Consider the following 16,321-nt stretch of genomic DNA (forward strand, 5'->3'; position numbering starts at 1 on the left):
GCGGGATCTACAGCCAGTTACGCTCTGTAGAGAGCTACTATCTGCCTCTCTTGTACGCTGAACCCTTAGTAAGTCCTGTGCCTGTCCCGCAAACCAAAGACGACTTTGAAAATGAAGGAATCACTATCAGAAATACTTCCAAATAACAAAGAAAAAAATGAAGCAAGCCTTCCTGGGACAAAACCCAGAAGCAGTCTCCCCAAGAAGATCCTCGAAGTGTTCTTTGGCATTAAGTGGCGAAATCTGTTGAAACAGAGGGAGTGCAGACAGCGGTGGGGCCAGAGGGGACGGGCGTGACAGTGCCGCGATGCACAGCTGCCTCCCTCTAGCAGGAGACAAACCTGCAAAGGCCCAACTTGTCCTTCACAACCGAATCACAGAAACGCAACGCGCGCTGCCGTCGCTGTTGACCTGCTCCCCGTGTGCACGCTGCCTCTGAACAGCCCGGCAAGAGGGACGTTTGGTGCCACAGGTCCGAATGCTGTTTGCCATTTTCATAGCCTCAGGAGCAAACACACGGACAGACTCAAACATCCCACAAGAGAACCCTCTTCGATTACTAAGCAAGAGACCATTACGGGACGGTGTCAATATGGAACATCTAAATGATTTACACAAAAGTCATTTTAATAGACATTAGAAATAAAACAATCCATTAAAGATTAGCAGTGCAATGTTAACGTGATAGAACGAGACAAAAAGAAGCAACTGAACACACAACAAAGTTAGGTCCTAACGGATAAACATAGGAAAGGACAACCCATATTTTCAGTTTACCACGACATATCTAGGCATTACAGCAGAGCTGATACACAGAACTATTTGCAGTGTCAGTAAAGTCTTGCAGTATCTATTTAAGGCATAAAGTAGTAATTAACAGACAGCAGATGCTTAGTTGTTGCAAATCGGTGTAGCTTTAGTAGAAAGTCAACAGAACTATGTTAAATTATAGCAGCTGGGGGCAGCATCTGAAAAACCCATGGAGCTCCTAATTTGTGGCGTGGTTATTTGAAAACAATTCTGCAAAAGAAGTCGGAAGAAACAGGACTGCATTTTACTATTTGATTTAAACTCAGGAGGTTTTAAAAGTGGGAATGTAAAAACAAAAAGCTGAGAAAACAAACTTTTGGCAATGACATTTGACTTGTACAGCAACAACTGCAAAGGAGCTGCATTCCTTGTCCCGCACAAAAAGCAATAGGAATGATTAAGCTTTAAAACACATAAATGTACACACAAGAACACATATAATCATCCAAGAGCTCAGAACTATGTCAGGATCACAAATGTGTAAGGCAAATAAATACATTTAAAAGGTTCATCTGATACCAGGTCAGGGAAGGTTCAAGGTGAGGTTAAAACATTTCTAAAAGGGAGAGGATTCCCCTTCTCCGGCCAGTTGCAATGTTTCACTTTCCCAGAGCAATGGAGGTGAGGGGAGCAATGATGTAGCACGCACAAGGGCACCCATCCTCTTAGCGGACTTAGCAGTTATAAGCAAATCTCTCAGCTCAGAAACTGGATTTTGCACTTAAGAACACCACTTGCATGAAATCCCTCCCGCCTTTTACTGGTAAGGGCACTGGAAAAAGCCAGCGTTGCAAACAGAACATTGCAGCCATAGCAACAAGCAAGTCAACACTTAAACTTTTCAACAGACTAAACAGTATTTTCTTTCTGGTTTTATAATTTCATGGTCAATAATTCACCATGAGCACTCTACTTGTCTAGCTGGTCGTTAATGTCTCAGAAACAATCTCCTGTTAAAGCTTCAACCAAGAAAACCTTCTCATTCAAAGAAAAAGAAGAGTATGTGTATACAGGGAGACCACTTCAAAAATTAAAACTTTTTTCTCCCTTTTTGGAAACTGGTATAGAAAGATGGAGAAAAGCCCAAGTTCTGGCCCGTTAAATCAAGCACTAGCCCTTTATTAGTATTGTACGCTATAAAATGTTACATCCAGGAACCCAAAAGCATTAAAATTGAGATTTAAAACACCTAACAACTTAGGCCCTGCAACAGTATCCCTGAGTAATGCCCAAACAGCACAGGAACTCCAGTGGGAAGTCTTCTTGACCCTTTTCACTGACTGTGAGCAATTCTTTTAAATATATTTTTGTATTGCTAACAGTAAAAACCCATTTGAAAACCAAAATTGAAGGCTAAAAATAGGATAAAACATTCTGCATGGTTGATGAAATTTAACCCTGTTAATTAGACAGCTTCATTTCACAGTCAGTAAGAGTCTAATATTACCCTATTAAATGTATGGGTTTTTCTGGAAAGTGTCGTGCATGACCACAACTGAAATCATGCCTTTTTAAACTTTTAATGGCATCAAATTTAATATCTGCAAAAGAAATCACTGTTTTCCCCAAGTCAAGAGTTTGAAATGTTCAGAACCAATTGACTAAAGCATAAGGGCAATGGAAGACTGTTGGTCTCTCCCCAGTAGACTAAATAATGTCCACATGAATTTTAATGCTCAACAAAGGTACTAAACTTAATGAATTAACTTAGGTAGGTAGTTAATTATCCAAAGCTTTCATTACCCTTTCCTATCTCTTTACCATTTTTATATTCCTTTACGGCAGTGAAAAAATTAAACTTGAAGGAACCAGATAGCACGGACCCTTTGAGATCTTCAGGGGTCATCCTGCCTCCCTTGCCACTTCAGGTAACTTAATCGCAGCATAACCCCACAGTTCGTGGATGCAGGCTTTGTTGACTGACCCTACAACTTGGGTGTGGACTCAACTTTGCTAGCAACACATGCTGAGAAGCTCCATAAATGACAGTGAAGGACAGAGCATGAAACAGACACAGAAATGTGTTTACACGTTCAGGAGGAGCAGGGACCTTCTCCAATCCCTGTTTATTTGGATTATTTTTGACAAGTAGCACTAATATCTATGGAGTTAATGTGCCATGTAAAAGGCAGTTACTCAGCATTATGATTTTTTTTAAGCCCCGCTGGTCACATAGTTGTTCTCTATTAAGTTTTTTGTTTGTTTGACATGTTTTTTGAACTTCTCTCTCTACAAATCACAAGGTGAGGAACTGGGGAAAATACACTCTCTTTTTCAACTTCTTACGGCTTCTGGGCTGTCTTGAGCGCTGCCTGCGTGGATACTACACAATACAGCCTGACCCTGCACTCCAGGATTTGCCGAGCGTTTTTCACAACCCAGATGGGGTTGGCTGGAAGTCTTACTAAGTGTATGTCCTGAGACATACGTGTGTCAGTGGGGGAGGATACTGTGCAAGTGGAAGTGTGAAGAAAGCATGGAAGCAAAATCCACTTATAACTAAGAATGACTAGTAGAGGTGACTGGTGACCAGCCTATGGGGAAGTGTCTGGTGATCGTGAGAGGTCATGCAGCGCTCTGTCGGATTATGAAGCCTTATACGTAAGGCACATCAAAGAGGCGTGTCGCAAGGGGGGCCTGGTGAAACATGGGGGACGTTGAAAGACTGTCAGGTTTTCTTGATAGGAAAAAGGAAAAACAACCTCTGCGTTACACGAACGGGACTCTTGAAAAGCCACAGAAACATCCCATACTTACTTTTATCTTCCTGGTTCTCTTCTGCTGCTTTGCCTTCCTCTTCCTCCTCCTCCTCCTCCTCCTCCTCCACCTCCTTCCGCTGCGCTTCTTCGTGGTGATCGGCGGCACCGACCGACAGGCTCTGGCAGCAGTGGTTGAAGCCGCTATCCCGAGGCAGAGTGAAACTTCGGGGCTTTCCCCCATTCCCGTTCAGCACTTGCATCCGCTCGCCCTCCACGAGGGGGAAGGGGCCGTAGTGGTCTTGCAGGTGGCACTTCTGGGTGGGCAAGGTCGACTGCCGCCGGTGCTCGGGGGAGACCACGGCCGCCTCGGAGAACACAGAGTCTTCCAGCGGCAGCGTCTGCAGGTAGTGGAGTCCCGAGCTCGTCAGCGGCGTCTCGATGAGGTCCTGCCAGGAGCGCCGCTGGCTCGCCGTCTTGCGCACCGGCGAGTCGGTGGCGCTCCCCGCCGCCTCCGGGCGAAACTCCTCGTGCGACGACTGCGACTGGGAGGTCTCCGTGGACGAGAGTCGGCTGTGTTTCGGCTCAACGTAAGGGCTCGCGCAGCTCATCTGCAACGGCAGCCACGGCGCGAGCTTCAGATCGCTGTCGACCGACTACTTCTAGCAGTAGACTAGTAGTCTAGTCTTACTAGAAGTAGTAGTAGACTACTTCTAGTAATAACCACGTCCTTTTCATCGTCACTGGTGGCACCCAGTTCAGTAACGAAGGCACAGACTTACCCGATTAACCTGCCCTCATCCTAACTTTAAGGCATGCCCCTATCTACATGTGTCACACCTGTAGGTCAAACACTGATACTTACACCTAGTGAGTATCTTCATGTTCCTTAGCCCTTAAAATAAGCCAACACGATTATCTGCAGAAAACTTTGCAGAATATGGCACCTCGGAAGACATAGAAGAGATGTGCCTGGTCCATTAAAAACCTTAAAAATACCACCCAAATGTGTGTTGTCATCCTGTCCTGTTAAAAATTTATTTGCAATCGTGTTTGCAGTGCTTCAGTGCAGTTCAGAGATCTATGATTTTGGAAAATAAAGTATCGCATTCAAATTAAACATCGTGAACACTTTCTTTCCCCAGACTTTCCCGATTTTTCATTCCAAATTTTTGCCATTTTAAAAGCTATATTCAAGTAAGATGCATTAGTTAACACTGTCTGAGTATACAGACACAAAAACTAAAATTGCCTGTGCAGAATAAGTTAGAAGTCCACACTCTGGTTTTATACCAACAGCTGCTTCAAGAAGAAAATAAAAAACAAATCCCCTTTTGTTCTAATTTATAGAGAAACCTACTTTTTCACAACCACCGAACAACTGGTTATCACTGTTTGCGATATAAGACAGAACATTTTACGTTGGCATTTCCCTGGAAATTCAAGTGTAAAGTTTCACAGCACAACTGTTGGAGCCTTAGAGAAGAGTCTGTGCTGTTACTGAGGTAACAACATTTTGTCAGAGAAGTCGATAAGGGGGCGGTGAGGGATTGCATGGATGAGTAGCGGTCCATCATGAATGAAGAACAGGAAGAAAGAATTCTGTAACTTAATCTATTTTGCACAGTGAGTGGGATGATAAATCCATGTTCTCTACAAACCAGCGAAAACAGCCATGATGGCTGTTGAAGTTAGCGATGCACATTACTTAACAAATGCCTTAAGTCAAGTACTGACTCAAAAATATAGCGGAGAGTGCCATAATGTGTGCATGCACGAGCTTTTAAGCAGGAGTAGGTAAAAGTGACGCTTTATGTTGTCATTTCTGTAGACAGTTGCAGGTGACTTACCGAAGGAGGCCGTGGGTATGTGTCGTACGGGGGTGGTGGGCTGTCTTGTTTGGGTGTTGATGGAGTGTCAGCTTCCTCCTTATCGCTCTCACTCCAGTAATCTACAAGTTACATACAGATCAGATCAAAAACTACCAACACATTTTGATACACTTGTATATCAGAGACTTGCTTTCACAAAAAGCAACTGGAAACTCCATCCTTGGTATTACCAAGAGTTAACTTCTAGCAAATGCTGACTCCGGAAATGTTAGCTGCTGTAACTTGGAATTGTTTTAATCTAAAGAGGGAAAATTCAGAACATTATGGGGTATACTAAGCCTAATGCCCCATTGCAGAGAAATTAAACAACAACCTGCAAATGAGCCACAGATTTAACTCTTGTACATGCTTTATAAATACTACATGCATACAGAATACTCCTAATACAAGTATCAGGTTTTCAAGTACTTATACAGCCATAAAAATAATTATGAATGGACATATATCGGCTAGAAAATACCGGAAGTATTTTTCAAACAGAAAAGATGAAAAACGTAACTTGCTAAAGTCTTGTTGACTGCAAATAACATTAACAAATGTAATTAACACCAACCGGCAAATCAAACAAGTAGCGGTTATTGCACACGTGACTAATTAATGCTATTTTTCTACCCATTCTCTCCATTGTAAACTACCAGTTACCCGAGCTTTTCAATTCAATCTCTAATAACAAAGAGCTGCGTTTAAGATCAGACAGAAGAACTTTGTATCATGTATCTGCTTCATAAAACAGCTGCTGCCCTGTTACCCATGCAAGAACATAAAGGTGATATGGTAAGAAAAAATATGACAATGACATTTAAGCACAGAGTTCCAAAAGACGGATGAGAAAGTACAAAGGACGCAGATCTTGTGGGCTAAATTTAACGGGCTATGAGGTTTCATTTTGTCAGGAAACCAAGTCTTGGCCAAGCCCATTTCATATGTTTGGTAGCTTGGTCAAAGGGGAAAACACATGGCAGAATGTACCACGTGGGACTTTATAGTTATTTGGTTGCAAATATTTTTGAAGCAGAACAGCATCTAACTAAATGGATACTGGACCTTAATATTCCTTACAAAAGAAAACCACTTAACTGCCGACTCGACTCAACATGGATAACTGTAACATTTCTACCCATTGTAAGGCTTATCCAAACATTCCTGTTGGCACTTTGTTTCTGACTGTATTACCTTCTAGTATTTGGGTAAATCATTGTACAACAGGACACTTAGCTCAGACTATTCACAGACAATTTTCACTTTGCCTAGTAAGCGCTCAGTGAACTGCATGACTTACTACTTTCTCTTTGATAGATGAGGAGAAAAAGATTGATTGCTGCTTCATAAATGATCTAAACCAAAATTCCAAGCTGGCACAACATGTAATTTTGGCTTTAATGATTTTTTGTTACTATGATGATTATTGTATTGTATGATTAATGATCTACTGTACCTAATCTTCTTCAAGATTGAAAACAAAAACTTACCTTTAAATGACACCATCTTGAAACAGCTGTCCCTAATATTTTCTGTATTTTTAGATTGTAGCAATGGTGGGGACAGCCTTATTTGTCTATTTAATTTTTCCAAGCAGAAACAACTCTGTTTTAACTCTGAGTCTCTTAATTTGCTTCCTGCAAGCTTATAGCTGAGAGATTATCTTTGAACAGTATAATGAACAAAGAGCATAAATAAAGTTTTCATGACTATGAAATAAAAAATTCCAAAGAGTTTCGTCTCTAGAAATCTGCAAATAATTAGTTTTTGGTGAACAAAAGACTAAATCGGTGAAAATTCTTTTTTAAAATCACTCCTAGTTTTAAGGAAACTTGTTTCCAGCAACCTAAACCACCTGAAAATATTGGCATATAGGCATGTTTGTTCCTATTACAGCAAAGCCTAATGGCGCGACATGTGGCGAGACGCCTGTCAGAACTGCATCACTCAGTGACATTTCTGCAGACCTGGCGCTCAACTGTTTATTCTGAAAGTAAAATTTAGCAGCCTCAGTGCAGGTTCCAATTTTGGCTAAAAATACAAAGCTGTTCTTGCTGTCAAATCCACATACAATAAACCACTGTATGATGACGCTTTTGCACACCTTACCTCCGACAGGGAATTCTGTTGGCAGCCTACAGCTTGTCTAGAAAAATTCTGCAAGTCACAGGGGTCAGCTTCCAGATGAAATGTATGAAAATAGCCTCCCACCAATTTTTAAAAATGGTCTGCTTTTGGCAACCAACTTCTTAGAGTTTACCTAAAACGTGTATAATGCTATCAAAAAGTTGCCGTATTTCTCTCTGCAGATTTTGTCTGATTCAGTGACAGACAAGCTCAATGCACCAGGCATATCTTGAAAGCTTTCTGAATAAGCAATAGACTGCATATATTATTTATAAACTAACACTGACCTGCCATTTGCCGATTAAATATTTTCTATTTATATAAGCTAGTATTTTTTCTCTGATTTTATATGACTGGAAAGTATATAACTTCTCCATCCAAGGAAGTCCCTTGCCATATTGCTAACAGTCATTGCATTTAATATGGAAAGTTGATGGTATTTTTATAAAACTGTTCTGTACAGAATGTGACATTTTATTCAGCAGTACACCCACAATTCGGTGATTCGTGCATCTCTGAAGCACTTGAAATATATTTATGCACTTTAGATTCAGAACCATTCAACTCCTAATTGAAACAGGTTTGACAACTACTGTTGAATTGTTTCAGAGTTATTATGAAGCTTTGCTGCAAAGGGCTGAACTGAACAGCAACGTCAATTGGTACCGTCACTGAATATAGAAAATTCCAGCTTCACAGTTTTTGTAATTGCAAAAATGCTTGAAGTGATAGAGAGGTTTTACTTTGCTAACTTGATGCCTCTGCTAATTAGGGACACTACTGAGCTGTTTAATAGCCCTTGTGCTGGGAGCCAAGGATAATCACCAGAGGCATAAAAACACTGTACGGCAGCGAGGGGGGAACGTGATACTGATTCCCACACTAACCACAACTAAGCAACACAAAGAGGATATAGTTTTACCTATCCGTATATGATACATCAATTTGAGTGAATGGCATTAGAGCAGTAATAAAGAGCTCCGTCAGTGCCTGGGATATAATTTCCATAGTAAGTGGGGTCTCACTGATTATTTTCAATAGGGAGACATTTTAATAATAGGTAACACGAGGCCTGAATGCACATGATCTCATGTCTAGGAGCTGGATCATCTGCTATTTTATTACTCAGTGATTGCTTGGTAGCAAAAATATTTCTCCACATCCATCTGGATTTTGAAAAGTGTACGATGTCTGCAATTGTGCACTTGGACAGCGTTAGCGTAACTGTTCATACACCTTTTCCCTCACTGTCCCACACGTTATTGTAATTCTAGTGCCAACCTGCTGTCAATAAAAGTTTGAATTTGGCTTTGAATGCTAACACAGAGGATTTCCTAGAAGACTCCAAGATTCAGAGTTTGTTCACAGCCTCTTCAAGCAGCAACAGATGGCATACGGGTCCCTCCAAACCGGTTATCGTAGTGCTGCCTGGGGAGCACAGATTCCCACACCGATTTTGAAGTCTGGCGAGGCACCGGGAACACGACTGGAGAACGCTGAGCGCGGTGCCGCTATCCTGGGCTGCGCGAATGCGGAGGGCCTGGTGTTAGGAATGACGGGATGTGCCAGGGACCGTGCCAGACTAAAACAGGGAGTGGGCAGCACTTCCAGGATAAGCAGCTGCACTTACTGGAAGACATGGTTAGAAATGAGGCAGCAGCAGGTACAACCTAGTTATGTGCGAGAACGGCAGAACCCAAAAAACCTTCCCACGCGCGCTGGTACCACCGAATTACAGCAGTATGCTGTAAGCCACCGCTCTTCGACCCCAGGCTGACCCCTCTAGGATGCTCTCTGGTGAGGCCATCAGGGTATGAATCACGGCAGACATAATTTTCTGATGCTGTCTTTTAAACCTTCTACCACTACAGAATATCCTACTCTCTTGATGTTTCTACCTGGCTGCCAAAGTAACCCTTGCTTCTCACCGGGGAAAGGAGGTTTTTTTTGCACAGTGCCTCCCGGGAGAATGGCACGGCTGCAACACGTTGCAGAGAGACAGACCACGCGCATCTTCCTCCTGACGGTATCAGACCAGAAGGTCAGGGCGAAGGCTGCTGTCACCTAGGTTGGTACAGAATCATGACTTTGGGGGGCAAGGAGGACACCGTGTGGCAAATTGTGAAGCCTAGTGATAGGCTTTTGAACACAACTCTCCCCGAAAAATGGTTAGAACTGTAGTCTTTGTAAAGAAAAGAGTAGATTAAATACATTGCTGCTGCAGCTCCGAGCTATAAGCTTTTTGGGCCGAAAGACAGAACCTTACTGATGAAGGCTGCAGAGCCACAGAATTAAAAAGTGAGGTTTTGGCTCAGTGAGCAGCAGGCAGACAGGCATCGGGATAAGCTCTGGATCGTCACGACCACTGCAGTTTTCTGGTGCCTGCTGCCAGGTACGTCTGTAAAAAAGAGCATGGATTCAAAAGCCAGCTGCTTGCCAAAACAGCTAGTCGGACAGGAACGCTTCTATGGATCCAGGTCACTGGCAATTCTAGGAAACAACCTCCCCAACACAACTGAGGGCTGACCCTTTCTTCCTCCTGTCTGCAAACAGGATTTCTACTGCAGCAAACTAAAGCAAACTGACTTATTATTTTATATATGCTGCTTTTTTAAAGCCATGAAATATTAGACATTAAAAATAAACAGGTGTAAAATGCTGTAAACCCGCAGCAGGGCTTTAGCACACACCTCAATATAGCAAAAATAGTAGAAATCACAGAAAATAAAATGGCCTTAAAATTAAAGTCTTTAGGGGAAATCCAATTATGTCAACAGGCTTCAGAAGAATGGTTTTGTTCCTGAGACCAATTTCATGCATTCCTGCCCCCTGTGAATTCGAACACCAAATGCAATGTTGAAAAAATTTTTTTAGTCTGCAGATTCTTAAGTTTCTTCTAACAGGGGACACAGACTCCTTGGTACCACACACCGGAGCTTACTGGCAGTACATTTGCTGCTTTTAGCTACCTTCTGCGGCCTTCTTGGAAATAATCCAGTGTCTGTGGACCAGGATCTGAAGAAGCTAATCAAAACCCCTGAGAGAAGGAATTCTCTAAAGCAACAACAGTGATACCGATATGTGAATTGCTTTCGGATGACGAGAATGAGGCCTGATACACTGCAGGGAAAAAAGAACAGATGAACTTGTGATAAGAGCTGACAGAAGAAACCAAAATAACAACACATTACCTTGCTCTTGTTTGATCCTCTCTCTTTCTGCATAGCCAGCAGCAAGCATGTTAATTCTGTTTAGCCATCTGAAATAATATTAAAAAAGCAGTGATACCGATGCAGCCTTGTAATTTTTGGGTTCATTTCTACAAAAAACAAAGTTAGGACCACCTGAAGGAGATTCAGGACAATGTTATTTTTCATATTAGACAGCTGTTTTCTTTGATACTCTTACTCAGGCAGTCTCCAAAGATCTATGAATTTGCTGTTGAACAAATTGTTTTCACAGCAAAGATTTTATTTCAAATGGAGAACCGTGTATGATGTCAAACATCTGTAAAATAAAGGATTTAGAGATAATCAAAGAACTATTAAGTCTGCTGCTCACAGATATGGCATCACACCAATACTCCTGCTGTTCTGATGTCTTAAGAATAAACACCACTTTTCAGAGATTTAAGCAATATTTTAAGGCCTGAATTGGCAACTTAGCAGAGGAACAGAGCAGAAACCAGCAATAAAAAGAACAGGTTCACTCCCAAACAGACAGTGAGGTTTAATTATGCCATTATGTGTTTTAGAGCTTACCTACAGTGCCAAGTACAAAGAGATGGAGGCATATCAGAATTGACTTTTGTGTTCGTGTCAGGGAAGCAGGGAGAGAAAAGACAGTTGCCTCAATGCAATTCACATCTAAGGCTTTAAGCTTTAACCTCAACTTAGACGCGAAAAAATGCTTCCATAAGCTGCACAAATTAAAAAAAAACCCCACAACCAAACTATTGCTATTCTCTTCTAGCAGGGCTGTCATTGCCAAGCATACACTCGGCTGCCTGCAGCAGTGCACTGCTTCAACCTGCCCTCTTCCCCCGTGGGGCTCTCGGTGTATTCATTAGCCAAATGTTTACACTAAATCAGGTCCTCCATCAACGAGGCTTTAAACCACCACGACAATCTCCTGTGGTTGTCCATTCCATGGTAAACCTGGAATTACTTGCTCCAGTCACCCCACGGTCAGGATTTGACAGGCCTGGTCTGCCAACCTACCGGCTTGCGATTTTACTGCTGGGGTACACAGGAGGACAACTGAAGTCAGGTTTGTGTTTTCTTCAGGAACGTGAAACCCCTGCTGCAGAAAACCGTGCCTGATGGGTTTTATTTGCATACTGTAGGCACAGAAGCAGGATGTAGTATTGTCTCAGCAGGGGATACGCCTTCGTAATCACTTCTGCATGCCAGCCTTCAAGACACTTCAGTGCAGGATAAGCAGGCATCAGATCACAAAATGCAGTTGCTCTCCTCGACATTAACTCCTGTCACTCTCCTTCCACAAACGCTGACCACACGTATGATCTATAGATCATGTTAATGGTCCATAAATCGTTGTACATGGGGAAGAAAGCTAGAGATTCACTCCTGAAGTGATTACAGAATACTCCCATGTTAGCATACGATCAAAATTTCTGCCAGAAGAATAGGGAAGCTGAAGAACAGACTCAAAATTTCAGTTGTAATTGTTAGGAAGTGCCATACACTTATAAAAATAACTGGCACATAGGAACAGAAATCCAACAAATCACGTCTCAAACAGTAATTTCACATCTTCACCGCAGAAAGGTGACCCACTGCAAAGCTGTCTTCTAGGTTCACATCCCTGATATGTAAAGACATTCTTTGGGGAGTAAAGCTCAGCTGTCTCGACAGCTCTGCCAGCCCAAATCAGAGGCACCGCGGCAGGAGCCTCACTCGGAGCGCTCCAGCCCCGTGCTGCCGCGGCACCGGCAAAGGGCACGGACTGGTCCGTGTCCCAGGGGTAAAGCGGTGCAAGAAGACGAGCGCCTGCTCTGCCAAATGGCGTGGCAGGCAGTGGAAGCGGCCCTTCGCTTGCCTCTCACCTGTTTTGGGTTTCGCGTTCCCAATTCAGGTCACGGCTCACCCCCCTTGGCGCAGCCAGCAGGGAACAGCACCCTCCCGAACCCCTTTGGCTAGGGCTGCTGACCACAGAGTATTAGATGGCACACCTGTAAAGGTTCTCCTGTGGAAAACTTCGGTCTGTCCCAAATAGGAGACAGCATTTTGTGTTACGTGTGCGTGAGAGCGAGGTGACCAATTATATCATCAACCACTTAACTGACAGTCAGTTGATACTGCTTACAGCTATGGGGGATGATTGGTTCCAGAAAAGTGTTATTTCCTGGAAAGTATAATCTAATAAGAACCCAGGAAATGTATACCAGTCTGAGAGACAGACAGCAAACTGACTTCGCATTGCATGATTTTCTGCAGGTCGCGATCTGTGCCATGGTTTGGAACGTCACCTGCAATGCCTGTGGGGTGAATGAGAAGGTACTGATGTGGTTGTAAGCCGTTAACAACCATGGCTTTTTTTGAGTGGTTTGCTAGTTTAGAAACCAGAAGAATGGTACTGACTTCTTCTGCAAAGTTTCTGATATGTGGCTGCTAAAGGTTCTTCAGATATGGTTAGAACGCGTATGGTTAGAGAATTAATATTAATTTAATAAAGCATGGCTAGAGTTACGGTTCATTGCAGTTGGAATCCTATGAGAAATCCAAGGCACTGGGCTTGTATCACAGGGAAACGTAAAGATCTCCTGCAGAACGGGAGAGGAGTAAAACATGCCCGCTTTACAATGCACTGGGGACCAAAGTTCCAAGCGTACAGTTATATAGATATGCCTTACTATGAATATTAAAAGACACAAAGCCTTAGGACATGGGAAGATTTAAATCTTTCTTCCCTGTGGTGTGCTATGTCCTGGTAGCCACTGTAACTTTCAGAGGGCAAGAGGCCAAGAAAATATTCCTTCCTTACTGCTAATACAGCTTTAATTTTCTTGTGAGAATTATAAAATCTATTTGTTAGGTATGACAATAAACGCAGTAGCACCCAGATGTCGCAGAAGTCATCTAGGTTTTCTTTTGTTTTTTTCTTTCTTTTTAAGAATAGCACATACATTTCTTGTCAGTATTTAATTAAAACAATCTTATGACACAGAACAGGATTAAAAAAACCCCAGTCTTTCTGTAGACCTGTAACTTCTGTAAAGAAGAATGCACAGTAGTGGCACTCTCACAGGACAGTAGGAAACATTTTTCTATCTTATCTCACACTCCAGGTAGATGCAATGCTTTTAGTCAAAGCAGGGTGTCAAATTGCCCTTAGTCATAAAGCTCGAGGCTATAGGATGAACTTGCTATATGGGACTATGGATACCTTACGGTGTCTGTAAGTACCCAACTGCAGTTTAACTGGAATGAAGAAGCCTGTAGACGACGCAGGAGAATTTTTGGAGGCCGCCTTCACTGAAAACTTCCAGAGACATTCTCATGCGCTAATACTACAAGGTGACTTGTCATCTTTCCTCTTGATCATAGAGCTACGCTAAGGAAGAAAACTCTTATAAATGTCAATACTCAGTGTTACAAAAAGAGGACAGCTCAGTTACAGCAGGTCAGGGACGTTCTCCGACAAATACTCCACATGAAGTTACTGGCTGTATTTCCCTGCCTGGAAGATATAATTATGGCAGCCATATATGTCATCACTTAAAAAATGGACAGTTTGGAATAAAAAGGAAGAATAAGAGTATTTTAAGTATTTAAGCTGGCCAACGCTGAAAAGGATGCATTTGCCTCTGAGCTGATGATCAGGATTTTTGAGTAAAGAACAGTTAGTCCATAAAGCAGCAGGCACAGTCACCATGGAAAATCAAAAAAAGTCACATATAGTATCATCAAGTAGAAATATATGGACTGCCTTCTACATCAGAAAATTTTCTTGGAATGGGAAGAACAACGCATTTCCAAGCATGATGTTTCTATGACTATACACTTACACTAGCAAAACAGTATTTTGCATCAATAAAGGATATTCTGTCCTCTTTCTCGCCCAGACTAAGCACGTTATATGGGTAGAAAGAACACTTTTGCTGGTGCAAATATGCAGATGAAAGGAACTTCAGACGGCACAACAATAAAGTTCAGTGATCATAGTTCTCCAGACTCCTTACCAGCATAACAGTGTGGCACAGTCATAAAAGTAGTAAGAAAATTTGAATAGTGACAGAGTTACCCAAGATGAAAATACCCATTTTGTGTGAGTAGATACACACAAACAAAAACTTCATATCCTGCATAGGCGTTTTTTAAAAAAAACAACTAAATCATTTTACACAAGGGATGAAGGAATTGAACCATTTTGAACTTTCAGTTAGCCTATGTATTAGCAGTTTTCTACTTTTGCTTCTTTTGCTTCAAATATAAACAGAACTGAAATGACTGCATGATACATAATTGAAGTGTATGTCAGAAACCTGACAAAGAAAAAGAACAGAAATTTATCAAAACAGGTCTTAATTTAACTTAATAACTTGATACTGTGTTTGACTTCAGCTAGGCTACAAAATGCTTTTAGACAGGTATATATATATAATCTCTGCATTTGAAAGATTATTTTTCAGTAACCCACATTTTTTTTTCCAATATACTGAATTAATTCAATGTTTGTGAAAGTGAACTACTTTTTCTAATACATTAAACAAAGAGAAAAAATAAAATTATTTGGTGAGACTCTGATGGCAACTCAGATGTAAGAATTTCAAGTAATTCCATAGACCTTGACAGAGGTGCTTTAAATTTACATGTGTATAACTCAGATCAAAATTTGGTCAAGCTCATTCTAAATGAATTAATTAGCACTTATTTCAAAATATGATTAAAAGACTATTTGTGCTAGGAAGTTAAACACCTTTTAGTCCTTGGGTTTTAGACTGTGCAATATATTTGTAAAGAATTGATGCATATTTGCTGCTGCTTTCTGATCACTGAACAGTTATATAAATTTTTATCCTTAGAAACAAGGTGCCTTGTCATACTGACTGAGGACCTGCTGACAGAAATGATTTATCTACTGCTGTAGTTCAGGATATGCCGAATAGACCATGCCATTATTCTGTTTGCTGTGCAGCAAACTGCTTTTTGAGTGACTGGCTTGACAGAATTATCAAGGAAAGGCAAGCCTAAAATTTTACAAGCAAATAAACAGGTTTTAAGTTTTCTAACTGAGGGGAGACTTTTGAAGTGAGCTTTAGTCATGCATGAACTTTTCAAAAAATGTTTAACAGACAGCTATTTCTAAATGAAAGCAAGCATAGTATAGTATCGGCATACCTTTCCAGTCAAATATTATCAGTAAAGAACTGGCAGTACCCTGAAGGTGCTCTGCCAGGTAGCTGAATCTAGTACACACAGGAGAGATTAAACCATGATTATAGCACTTACTAACAGTTTTATTGGCTTGAGTTTTATCTCCTTTTTCCTCTGTTTTAAAAGCAATTTTGCTCAGCAAGGATGTCCACAGACATTATTTAAGATAGAACAATTCTCAGGTTGCAATAATAGATTTTTGTTTGTGTCCTCTGTCATATGATGAAAATGGTGTATTATTTTGAACTGAATTAATTTCAGTCTACGTTGTGAAGATAAATGAAATAAACCCCCAAATATTTAATAAATGAGATCGATGTTTTATTTACCATTCAAATGAATTAAGAGGAACTGTGTTTATTTTGTGCTGAAGTCTCAATCATTTTTCTGAAAAAAATGCACAAGTGGCTTAAAATAG

At 41.4% G+C, this 16,321-nt stretch overlaps 1 protein-coding gene across 10 annotated transcripts in view; it reads right to left on the reverse strand.

Annotated features, from left to right (window-relative positions):
- Positions 1 to 16,321, reverse strand: part of CNKSR2 (connector enhancer of kinase suppressor of Ras 2) — a 216,669-nt gene that overhangs the window by 37,003 nt on the left and 163,345 nt on the right. For all 10 annotated transcript variants that reach the window (XM_030019601.1, XM_030019599.1, XM_030019600.1 and 7 more), the window contains 3 exons: positions 10,696 to 10,763; positions 5,357 to 5,457; positions 3,568 to 4,117 (listed from right to left, as the gene is read on the reverse strand). In XM_030019601.1, the coding sequence (XP_029875461.1) occupies positions 3,568 to 4,117; positions 5,357 to 5,457; positions 10,696 to 10,763 (719 nt within the window). The remainder of the gene's footprint in view (positions 1 to 3,567; positions 4,118 to 5,356; positions 5,458 to 10,695; positions 10,764 to 16,321) is intronic.

The sequence above is a fragment of the Aquila chrysaetos genome, chromosome 7, assembly GCF_900496995.4.
Source record: "Aquila chrysaetos chrysaetos chromosome 7, bAquChr1.4, whole genome shotgun sequence".
Taxonomy (NCBI): Eukaryota; Metazoa; Chordata; class Aves; order Accipitriformes; family Accipitridae; genus Aquila; species Aquila chrysaetos.